The sequence below is a fragment of the Dryobates pubescens genome, chromosome 6 (assembly GCF_014839835.1).
Source record: "Dryobates pubescens isolate bDryPub1 chromosome 6, bDryPub1.pri, whole genome shotgun sequence".
NCBI lineage: Eukaryota > Metazoa > Chordata > Aves > Piciformes > Picidae > Dryobates > Dryobates pubescens.
Window position 1 is genome coordinate 39,675,764 of NC_071617.1, and position 12,607 is coordinate 39,688,370.

Genomic DNA, 12,607 nt, shown 5'->3' on the forward strand with positions numbered 1-12,607 from the left:
CCCTTCCGCCGGGAGCAGCGATGTAAAGCGCAGGGATGAACCTGTTTCTAGCGCACAGCGGCTGCCCGCGCCTGCGGAGGCTCCTCCGGCGAGAGCATCCGCCTGCCTCCCCTTCTGCCTCTCTGTGCCGTGACCTTCTGGGTCCTGGGCTGAAACTTTCTGTGGCGGGATGGTAGAGAGCAGCAGCCTCACCGCCGAATATGATTTTCATCCTTTTTTGAGCGAATGCCCCTTGACTGTCGAGTATCCCTTGTATTTCGCGCAGGATACGGGCGGGCCTTAGGCACAGGAGAAGGGCATAGCACGAACGCATCCCGACACAGAACGCCAAGACGGCTGCCGGCGCTGCCCTCCGCCACGCCAGCGCGTCTCCTTGCCTGCCTGGACGTCTCCTTGCCTGAGGGCGACGGGGAGCTTGCCATAGGGTCGCTGCCCGCTGACTTGCCTTTCCCTTTCCCTTGCACCATGGCCCTCGAGAAGCTCGGGGAAGCCCTTCGTGGCATCCCCCCCTTGCAAAGCTCCCTGCTGCTCCTTCTCTGCCTGCTCGCTGCCATCCACCTGGGCAAGGTCCTCATGCAGCAGCGCCGGCGGCAGGGCCAGCGCCGGGCGCCGCCGGGCCCTTTCCCCTGGCCCTTGATCGGCAACGCGGCGCAGCTGGGCAGCGCCCCACACCTTTCCTTCGCCCGCCTGGCAAGCACCTACGGCGCCGTCTTCCAATTGCGCCTGGGGCGCTGGCCCGTGGTGGTGCTGAACGGGGAGCGGGCCATTCGCCAGGCCCTCGTCCGCCAGGGGGCCGCCTTCGCCGGCCGCCCGCCGTTCCCCTCTTTCCGGCTGGTGTCAGGCGGGCTCAGCCTGGCCTTCGGCGGCTACTCGGACCTGTGGAAGCTGCACCGCAGGGCGGCGCACGCCACGGTGCGCGCCTTCTCCACCGGCAGCCCTGCCACCCGCCGCCTGCTGGAGCAGCACCTGGTGGGCGAGGCGCGGGCGCTGGTGGCGCTGCTGGTGAGCGGCAGCGCCGGTGGCGCCTTCCTCGACCCTTCGCGGGTCCTGGTGGTAGCCGTGGCCAACGTAATGAGCGCCCTGTGCTTCGGCCGACGCTACAGCCACGGCGACGGCGAGTTCCTGAGCCTCGTGGGGCGCAACGAGCAGTTCGGGCGGGCTGTGGGAGCCGGCAGCTTGGTGGATGCGCTGCCCTGGCTCCAGCGCTTCCCCAGCCCCGTGCGTGCCGCTTACCGCGCCTTCCGCGACCTCAACCGCGACTTCTACGGCTTCGTCCGCGGCAAGTTCCTGCAGCATCAGCGCAGCCTGCGCCCGGGGGCCGCTCCTCGCGACATGATGGACGCCTTTATCCGCCTGCAGCGGGAGCAGCCGCGGCTGCAGCTCGAGCACGTGCCCGCCACCGTCACCGACATCTTCGGCGCCAGCCAAGACACCCTCTCCACCGCCCTGCAGTGGCTCCTCATCTTCCTCATCAGGTAGGTGCCGGCGGTGCGCCGGCCTTGGGGTTGCATCCTGCTCAAATGGCACTGCGCGGGCTCGGCGGTAAAAGCCGGCCCAAACAGCTGTCGGTGCCGTTCGCCCTGGGAAGAGCTAGGGGAGTGGCACCGCCAGGGACCCATCAGTGGGGCGAGTGTCAGAGGGAGCGGACGGCCCGAGTGCCGGGTTACCTCAGCAGTTCTTGATTAACTAACATGGAAGCTCTAGAAAACCTGCCAGGAAAAGATGAGAAAGAAAAAAACAAACAAACAAAACAAAACAATACATCCAACAATAAAACCAAACCCAGACATAACCAAACCCTACTTGGGCAGTCGAGTAATGGTGCATAAAGAGAGCCTGGCAAAAGGCAGCCCAGTAAAACCCGAAAGTAACAGTTTTTACCAGGTCAAGATCAAGGAGATCATAGGAACAGGATAACAACTGCTTAAGCTCAGCGAGATAAAGAGTTCGTGCACCGGTTGACAAACCCGCTATTATGTTGATTTGCCAGCAGTGTGTGTGCCTTTATTGCCATTGCGTGACTAGGGGAAAGGCCGAGCTGCTGGGCAGCCAGCGGGTGCAATCACCCCCCTTCCATGCCCTGCCCTGGCACCAGCTTTTCCAGGGGCAAAACATGAGCTAGGGCGGGTGGTTTAATAGAAGGTAGTGTAACACTGGTTTTCTTGCCAGCCCAGACTTTTTCTTTCATCATCTGCATAATTTGTAAGCTTATGCAAACATTATCTGTGCAGGTGCTGCTTGGAAAACAGGCTGGCATTTAACACTTTAAGCTAAGGGTATGATGCCCAGTGTGCACATAACTTGTTGGGTTTCTCCCCATATCCTAGATTTGTCTAGCATTTGACATGCAGATTTGCTGCAGCAGGAAAAAGCAAGGGTGTGGAAGCCAAACTTAAAGTAAATAAAGGCTTCTTGGAGGAGTGCATGCTTTTAGACAAGCAAAACAAAAATAAGTGAAATTTACTGGTCTTGTTTAGTTGCTGCTTGGTCTTCCAAACTTCCAAGACAGTTATCTTAAAAGACATTATAAAGAAAACATATTCTGATAATGATTAGAAAAAGTATGCACAAACCAAGAGCGGGATGTACATAAAGCCATTCTGGCAGTTATTAGCAGGGCTTTTTTTCAGTTCAAAGACCTGCAGACTTTCATTCGTATGCTGTGGGTCTAACGATAACAAACTCTATGCTAACTTTTAGAAGTCACGTACAGAGCTGTAAAGCCCAATTCTTGCTCCCACAGAAAGCGCAATATTTAGAAGAGAGAAGTAATTTTAGTTTTAGAATGAATTTGCAAAACTGGATCAGAATATTCCATTTCAGCACTTTTTATGTTAGTTTCCTTTTTGTAAGAATCAGTTACACTTGATAGTGAAGAGAAGACGTAACAAATCCCAAATGACACCATTGCTTGGGAAGTTTGGGTTTTTCTCTTGTAGGGCTACATGTTTTTTAAATATATTTAAAGTTAGACAGCATTATTTATGGTAAAGGTGAGGTTCTTTCAGCAAAAATTATTAAAAGAAGTTTTTTAAAAGTATTATGTATGGTCACATCTTACTTTAAATGACAGGTATCCAAATGTGCAGGCTAAAATGCAAGAAGAAGTAGATAGGATTGTTGGAAGAGACCGTCTGCCGTGTGCTGAAGATCAGCCTCACTTGCCCTACATCATGGCTTTCTTGTATGAATCCATGCGTTTCAGCAGCTTTGTGCCTGTTACTATCCCACATGCCACCACAACCAACACCTTCATAATGGGCTACCTCATTCCCAAGGACACAGTGATCTTTGTTAATCAGTGGTCAGTGAACCATGATCCAGCAAAATGGTCCAACCCAGAGGATTTTGATCCAACAAGATTCCTGGATGAGAATGGATTCATCAATAAAGATCTTACAAGTAGTGTGATGATTTTCTCATTGGGAAAACGTCGGTGTATTGGAGAGGAGTTATCCAAGGTACAGCTCTTTCTTTTTACCTCCATACTGGTGCATCAGTGCAATTTTACTGCTAATCCAAATGAGGATCCTAAAATGGACTTTACCTATGGGTTGACCATTAAACCTAAGCCATTTACTTTGAATGTTACACTTAGAGATACTATGGATTTGCTTGATCAGGCTGTTCAAAGACTGCAAGCAGAGAAAGCAGCCAGTGAAAATCAGCTGTCAGCAAATGCCTAAGCAACAAACCTTGCATCTTAAGATAAACCCTCTCTCTCTTTAGACTTAAATAAATTATAGTTTATTCTGGTGATTTTTTTAATTATTTTTTTTAGTAGCAAATATTTCAAATTGCAAGAGCAAGGAGGAAAGCTGCACAAGGTATAATTCAGTCCTCTCTTTGATTCTAGAAGGAGAGCCAGGGGAATAATTTAATATATTAAATGATAAAACATATGCAACTCAAAAGCAAGCCTTTTCTTTTCTAGCTAGTTGCCATTGTAAAGTGCTTTTTATCTATTGACTGGTTGGAGCATCTTTAGAAAGTGTTTGTACAGTCTTTTCTGTTTTTCTATGCACTATGCCTTAATTCTAAGTTTGCCTTGAGTGACTCCACATCTCGAAGTGAAATCTGTTATTTAAAAAAAGGAGGGGGGGAAAAAAGGGGAGTGGGGGGTGTTGCTCAGAACACAGCAGCCTGCCTCAATTCACCAGTTCAATCTACTGCAACCTTCTGTAGGCATGTAAGAGCTCCTAGACTGGGACTGCTGGGATGTACATTGATGCCTCAAAAATAAACGTTCAACTGATTTTTGGTAAAATTGCAGCATTCTGCCTTTAGCATTCCAAAGTGTTTACATAAATGACTGAAAAATAAAACAGATTTGCTTATAAGCACGGCTGAAAATAAAATTCATATTTTGTGTGAGAAAGAACAAAATGTCCTAATACAGTGACTTTTCATTAAGTTGTGGAAGATCAGGTTTCATGTCACCAAATGTCCATGGTGATACAAACCACGTGCTAATCGGTTCATTAGCATATTCATGAACAAAATAGATATTTGAACTAGAAAGTTGTATAGAGGTATAGCTGAACTTCGCTTTTCTCTAGCAAAGAGTTAATACTCCCGTCCCTAGGCACATAGCTAAGTCCAGTAAACCTCGGGTGGGCTGAGGTATTTGGAAGTGAGAATTCAGGGGTTTTATATTAAAACTTCAATGCTGTGAGCCTAGTGAAGTGCACAGCAAATATACACCTCCTTACTAGCTACTCTGTTGAGTTACATGGTATATCCAAAAGTCAACTATGTACTTTTAATATGACTTTCTTGAATAAAGCCTCAGAAGGAAAGCAGACATTGCATATCCTAATTACTGTACCTATCAACTGAGGGAAAAGCACTTGTAAAACTTTGGTGTGGCAAAGGACATAAAATTAAAAGAAACCAACAAACAAAGCCTCCCAAACTATTATTTTAAAACACAGACATGTGTTTTAAATGGCCTTGAATGTCTGGGTAATACTTGTATACACAAAGCCACATGTATTTCTCTAAAAAGCAAACAGCCCTAATATAAAGGCCTGACTTTGAAAAGTCTTGGGCACTTCTTTGGAGCTGCATATCACCTTCAATTACGTATGAAATCCATCAGAAATAAGACCACCTCACATGACTTGCCATGTTCAGCCTAGTACTAAGGAAGGTATTAGCAGAGCTAGAAAAGTAAGGGTGCAATAACTACACAATAAAGTAGTTCATCTGAGACCTAAGCAAAGATTTGCACTGGGTCTTCTGAAAGATGACCCCGCTTAGTAAGGTTGGCAGCAGTGAGAGAATTCATCTTGACATTGGGAAGAGCTGTGTTAATGACTCAGTCCTGATCTTATTAAGTAGAAGCTTTGCTACAGATTTAAAAAACCTGAATCAAGCCTAAAAGTACTGCTCTGTAACCACACACAATGGCAATATATCTGGTTAAGTTCTCTGACTTCATAAGGCATCTCTCACCCTTTTAAAAAAACTTAGTTTTCTGTTACAGGTGCAGGGAACAACCTCAGGTGTGTTTTCTGAACTGTGTACAGGTTTGTGCTATCCCAGAGCTTAGCCTACACCTGTGAAAAGCTTTATAAGATACTCACACATTAGATCATTACCCACATTAGATCAAATGCTAGTAAGACAATTTTCCTTGTACCTTTGTAAATATTGTTATTTTAAACAGTGTATGGGATGAATAAGCTGAATAGTTATTCTAAATGAAAGGGCCACCAATTCATGTTTTAATAAAAAAATCACTTGCCATTTTCTGCTTTTCCAAAAGCTTTACCTATGCATTGGCTAGTAATGCAATGTCCATTCTCTCTGCTCATGTCTGTTAGGGGGTCACACACTGTATAGCTGTTGGTCAATTAACGCCTCATACAATCTGTGAAGTTACTCAACCTTAGCAGCACCCACTTAGAATGTATGCAGTTGTTCAGCGAGCTAACTTTTATGCTCATTTTGAGATGTACCATTGTGTTACCGAAATACTGCAACAAATTATTCTTACACTGCCTTTTCTTACTTTGTGTATGGCTTTCTAATATCAAAATAAACAAAATTATTATTTCTGATTTGGAAAATAGTATTATTTTAGGTATCTGTTAATACACTTTTCACCTCCTTCCCATTTCTGGATTTTAAGGTTTTTCTGCATCCTGCCCTCAGCTTCTCAGGTCTGCCTGCTTGCCATCTGTGTTCAGCCAAGAGCAACTTCATACAGTCAGGAGATGCTGCCACACTGTCCCTGCTTGTCAGTTTCTAGGTATTTTCCTTCTTTACCATCTGTCTACAGCTGAAGCCTAGACTCCCTCTTCAGTGTTGATGGGCACATTTTCATAACAAAACCTACCTTTGTGCTGGAAGATGCAGTGCTGATGCTCCCAGAAACTACCAGAAGGCATTCTTGGTGAAATTTTTTGAGATCACTACAAATAACTTTGATAGGAGTTGAGTAGGGAACCAAAAGTTTCAGATTGGCCACATAAGCCAGTACCAAATGTCAAGGAAAATGCTTAAGATTAACTCAGAAAATTGGCTTGATGTTTTTTTTATTAATTCTTGATTTTTATTTTCCATCTGTTGCATTGGAGCAGTTGTTAGAAAAACTCTCATTTTGAAAACGAGGCAAGGTCACCTAACAGCAAATCATGCCCATCTCATGAGATTTTGTGTTTGTGCCGTTGCTGCCTCCCTCACCAATCTGTGACTGGATCTTGCCATGGCAATACTAGACAAATACATGTTGCTCTTCATGAAATAAAGTTCAAAGAAGTTAAGCAGTTGTATTCCAGACAAGGTTTTACCTTTAAAATCATGTTCAGATTGTAGTGATTTCAGTGAGTCAAGAAAGCCACGTCATCATGCTTTCTCTGTTTATGCACACACACTTAGTCCATCTGCCAGAATTTTAGTAGTAGCTTTCAGTTAAGTTGAAATAAAGGATTGAAAAAAAGAAAACATCAAAAAACCCTCACAAAACAGAAAGTACAGGAAGAATTTAGAGCAAGCCATATGGTCTTGGAAACCTAGTAACTGTCAAATCACCCTTTCCATAATAAGGAGGGGAAGTAAGCAGGCTGAGTTAGCAGAGCTGATACAGAACACGTTTATGCTATGCAAGTGTAGAATGGCATCTCTTCTGAATCCAATAGCTGAACTTGCTGGCTTCAACAGGAAGTTGAGTTTTCATACTGAAATAAACAGCAATTATGTAATAATGAGGAACAAGGCTCCTGGAAAGAGGAGGCGGGTGGGGGGATCAGTCAGGGATGCCTACAACAGCTAACAGCACCAGGATAGTCATGGCACAATATAACTAAATGCTAATTCATAATGACAAATTCTGACTAGTTTTGAACCAAACCTAGTACGTTTTAGTGAGTGGCAGGGACTGATGAGCTAGTCTGTTTGTAGGAAATTGGTTCAGATTATCCAGGTAGAGCAACCAGAGAGTGGGCTACATTTTACCTAAAAAAAGGTTGAGGAATTAGCCATGGAAAGTTAACATTTGCCTTTGCTGAATCTTTGGCTTGATTATATGTTACTCAGACCTCTCATTTGCTCACGCAGTGAATTCAACTTGAGATAACCCTGAAGGTGGATCTAGCTTTTTCATGGCTAAGAAAAGGGCTGGATTCTGGAAGGTGCCGCTATTTTGGTATATGGTGTGCAACACAGATTCAAGTTTCAACAACATTTTTGCAGATGATATTTTTCATGTTCTAGTCACAGGCCAGATGACTTAACTGTCCAGTGAAAACAACTTCAGTGACAAGCACAAACAGCCTGGAACATTTAAGACTGCTCAGCTGATGCTTTGGTAGTCTTCCTTTGGGGCTATATCCCAACTTTTCAGACAGCTGCACTAACCAAAAAAAATCCTTTGTTTTGTAAGTGTTCCCTTGTCCTTCAATACTTAATGCAGATCTTGATCCAGCCTGAAAAGAAAAATCTAGAGATAACCAAATCCAACTAAAGTCTCTCAGTTCCCTACACTATCTGTGCTGGATGTCTGGGGACACTGATCCATCACTATAGTTAATTCAGGAGATGCAGGATGCTGAGATAATTCAAAGGTGAAGAGGGCGAAAGGGAGTGAACACATGGAAGATTTATTAAAGGTGCATAAACCAAATCCTGTAGTTACACAGGAGATATTTACTGCAATGACCAAGTGCTAACAGAGGAAAATATATTTCTGAAATGTAGGAAGATTCCAGCTGGGGAGGAAATGTGTACAGGGTCTGATTTTCAGGGAGAGAGAGGTGATTGGTTTATATTGCTAGTACACACAGTGTGTCAGGACTAAGCTGATAAGAATTCACACTATACTAAAAAGGTTCAATCATATCAACAGCAGAGAACATCAAACTGAGAGCACCTGGACCAAACTCTACCTTCACACCAGACTGGAGTTAGAATGAGCAATTATCTTCCTGAAAACTTTGGAGAAACAAAGGATGTCCAAATACTAACTCCTCACTGCCTGTTAGCTAAAGTAATAGATTTGGGAGGTGGCAAACATGGAGACAAGAACTGAGGAACTAAACACAATCTGTTCAGTTGTGCCATGAAAACAAACCAAGTCTACAACAGAAAGCCATGGAGAGCCTGCTATTCTCTCCCTTGCCTCAGCATCGCCAGTGCCTGGGAACAACATGTAAACATAAGGAAAAACCTTTTCTCTGTGAGGATGGTGGCTGGAACAAGTTGCCCAGAGAGGTTGTGGAGTCTCCTCTGGAGCCATTCAAAACCTGCCTGGATGTGTACCTGTGTGACCTGCTCTAGACAGTTCTGCTCTAGCAGGGGATTGGATTAGATGATCTTTAGAGGTCCCTTTCTACCCCTAAATATTCCGGGTTTGTGTGAAAAAGCCCAGCTGCGCCAGTCTAAACACCTTTTGATGAAATTTTCCTGGAAGGAGAAGGCACAACACCCGATGAAAACACTACTGGTCGAGAGTCCTTTACTTGAGCAAGCCGAGATGGGAGAAATTTGTATCAGAGCTGGATATTACCATGCTAGACAGTCATGTTTTCAGTTGCATCTGGGGTTGTTCAATATCCCCTAGGGAAAGAATGGTGTGTACGCTGTGTGATGCTTCAGAACTGCTTTCATCCACTTTTACTGTGGATATATTTTCACTGATTGATCACCTTTTGCTGGCAAGGACAGTTCTACAAGAATAGTCTTTATTTCCACAATCTCCCTTCTCTCAACCTGATATCAGTTAAGAGCAAAACAGTTATCACGCAGAAACAGGCTTTTCACAGAACCACCAAATCACCAAGGTTGGAAGAGACCTCAAAGATCATCAAGTCCAACCTGTCACCACAGACCTCATGACTAAACCATGGCACCAAGTGCCACGTCCAATCCCCTCTTGAACATCTCCAGTGATGGTGGCTCCACCACCTCCCTGGGCAGCCCATTTCAATGGTTAATGACTCTCTCAGTGAAGAACTTTCTCCTCACCTCAAGCCTAAACTTCCCCTGGTGCAGCTTGAGACTGTGTTCTCTTGTTCCGGTGCTGGTTGCCTGGGAGAAGAGACCAACTCCCTCCTGGCTACAACCCCCCTTCAGGTAGTTGTAGACAGCAATGAGGTCTCCCCTGAGCCTCCTCTTCTCCAGGTTAAACAATCCCAGCTCCTTCAGCCTCTCCTCACAGGGCTTGTGCTCAGGGCTTCTCACCAGCCTCGTTGCCCTTCTCTGGACACATTCAAGTGTCTCAATGTCCTTCTTAAATTGAGGGGCCCAGAACTGGACACAGTACTCCAGGTGTGGCCTGCCCAGTGCAGAGTACAGGGGCACAATGACTTCCCTGCTCCTGCTGGCCACACTATTCTTGATGCAGGCCAGGATGCTGTTGTCTTTTTGGCCACCTGGGCACACTGCTGGCTCATGTCCAGCCAGCCGTCAATCAGCACTCCCAGGTCCCTTTCTGTCTGGCAGCTCACCAGCCACTTTTGATCTTGTCATGATAACAATTGGGATTTCACATAGTAACATTTTCTGTTCTAAGAATAACAGAACACCTTCCACTTATTTGGACTACTTGTGATAACTGAAGTGCAGATGTGGTGTAAGACACCCTTGTTCCCAGCAAGGAAACAAAATTTAAGACAAATTTTGACTTCCCAAAGCAAATATTATTTGCAGTCATCTGCAGAACGGTATGAAACCGTACTCTATGCTTCTCTTATGCCTTGTACTCTGTGAAAAAGTTCCAAGGTACAGTTTGAAAATTTAATTCTACTGTAGATCTTATTTCTAATTATACATTTTCACTATGCAGATAAAATAATAAATCAGGTGGTTATTAATCTTCTGTGCTCCAGGAAATGCAAATAACTCAATTCAAGTAAAAAAATTAAGGAAGTGCCACCAGAAATTATTATGATTACTGTAATGAAAAATAAGATTCCAAAATTAATCTTCATCTGATTGTTACAAAACTCCCCTTTCCTCCTCTTCATTCATGTATACAGCTACTGAGACACAGAGTCATGCTGCAACTTGTCCCAAGACGTAACTGCATTAATCTTTCTTTGTCTGGCAGAAGGAAAGAAGAGCTGTACCTACACTGCAGAACAGTATGTCCTGCAGGGAAGGTTTCTGGGCAACCCTTCCAGGTGGCACAGGAACAAAAGCTTTCTTTGGATAAGTATTCTTTCTTTCAGGTGCCTAGCTTCCTGTCTGCCAAGCCTGCATCTTCCAAAGTATGTGGCAAACACAGTGGGCAGAGGGCAGATCAGACAATGGGATTTGGTCAGAACGCCTCAGAAAATGTTCAGTCAAGTTAAACAAGAACTAACTGCCGAAAAGGAGGGAAGGAAAAAAAACACCCCATTTAGATAAATATCTAAATTAAGAAGGCTCTCCAGATAATTATAAGGAACCTGCTTCAGTAACACTAGAGGAAGGTGCTTCAGTAATACTGTACTTCATCTGAAATCTTGTGCAAAAAAAAGCCTTTCCAACCCTACTGCTGATGGCATTAAGACTAAGATACTTAGCATCTGTGCACACAGATCTACAGTGTGCTGACAGTATTATCCTCTGCATTTAAGAATAAGGCACTAATTTTCTTGGAGACATCAGCAGAGCCAGAATTTAAAGCATTTGGCTGGCAAGGTATTCACTATACAACACTGTTTCACATATCTGTAATGAAAGCCAGAAAAAATCATTTCTTGTCTTCACAAGCTGTCTCTTACCCTACTACAATACTTTCCTGCTTAAGTAAATAGCTCTAGCCTGTTCCCAGAGGTAAGTGCATACAGTAGGTTTCTTCTATAAAACCATAAAACTGTGCAGCAGAACAGAAACTTTTGGGGAAATTCTTGGAATAAATGAATGCTCCATCAATTGTCTGAATTGCTGAGATTGTGAAAGCAGAATAGGATTAGATACTAACAATAAGTTTGTTCTCAAGAAAGTAGACGTTTTCTTCTAGGGTTTATGAAAAGACAATAAATAAAGTGACTGGACCTGTTCAGCTCTCTTTATAACCCCCAAACTGTATCCTGATTAGACTGTAATGGTTTAGCACAAGGGCTAACCTGCCTGCTCTCCCAACACAAAAGTGAGAGGAAGAGTAACACATAACAGTCAGGATTGAGATAAAGAGACAAGATTTAATAAAACATGAGATATCATGAGCACTATGTGTAATTACCTTAGCTAATAATCTAATTAATCTCATAATACAATGCATGATTACCTTAGCTTAGCCTGTTTGTAGAAAAAACCTACAGTGAAATACACAGGGAAAAAAAACACATTCACAAAACAGAAAGCCAAAACCAGCAGCTACCCAACTCCCACATGCCTCGCTGCCATCCCTGCAGAAAAGAGCCCACACCCAAGAAGCTGGAACCTAGAAGCAGCAACAGGAAGGCTTCCATGTTGCAATCTGAACTTCAAGCCCCATAATACTTTGCTCCAGTCAGCACTTTCATTTTTGAAGCTGGCATGACTGCAGCATGGTATGAACAACAGTAGTAGGTTCAATTCAATCCATGACAGACTGCAATATTTTCCTTAGCAAAGATCCAGTTAACACATTCATATATAGTCAATGTTTCCATGTAATTCTGAACAAGTTCCTCATTGAGGATTTGTCATCCATCTCTTTTATTCAAGTACTTACCTGAAATACACACAGCTTTAGCTGGCAAAAGAATTCTAGTCAGTTATTTCACTGAACTCATGTCATATGCATTTATTTTTCTTTTTCTAAATGGGCAACTCCCTGCCTTTTGGGGAAATCCATCAAGGACTGATCATATGTATCAACAGTCCTTCAGGCTCAATAGCAAAGAAGATTCTGCATGTATGAAGGAATAAATATAGGAAAATTGAAACAGTTGAGAAGTGAGAAGGAGAACACAGCAAACAAGGATAAATGTTAAAATAACAGACCAGAGAAAACAGAAAGAAGTGTTTCATCACACAGAAGAGAATGAAAATGAAGAAGAACATGAGCAGCTGTTAAAGATAATTTGCCTGTCCCTAGGCACAATAGCTTCCCAGGGTATTCAAGGGACCACAGGTTGTAACTGAGAAAGACATGCACAGCCCTGCAGAGAGCAATTCATCCCATCTGCTCTTC

At 43.9% G+C, this 12,607-nt stretch overlaps 1 protein-coding gene across 1 annotated transcript; it reads left to right on the plus strand.

The window, feature by feature from the left end:
- Positions 1-402: 402 nt before the first annotated feature.
- On the plus strand, positions 403-3,908 carry LOC104310306 (cytochrome P450 1B1). Its single transcript, XM_054162357.1, has 2 exons — positions 403-1,475; positions 3,074-3,908. Exons 1-2 carry the CDS (start codon positions 466-468, stop codon positions 3,684-3,686), a joined length of 1,623 nt encoding a protein of 540 aa, XP_054018332.1. The 5' UTR covers positions 403-465; the 3' UTR covers positions 3,687-3,908.
- Positions 3,909-12,607: the final 8,699 nt, after the last annotated feature.

Excerpts from the sequence above, each read along its gene's own strand:
- LOC104310306 (XM_054162357.1), top strand. The coding sequence starts at position 466 with ATGGCCCTCGAGAAGCTCGGGGAAGCCCTTCGTGGCATCCCCCCCTTG. Across the intron at positions 1,476-3,073 it reads CTCCTCATCTTCCTCATCAG|GTATCCAAATGTGCAGGCTA; the intron begins GTAGGTGCCGGC and ends TTTAAATGACAG.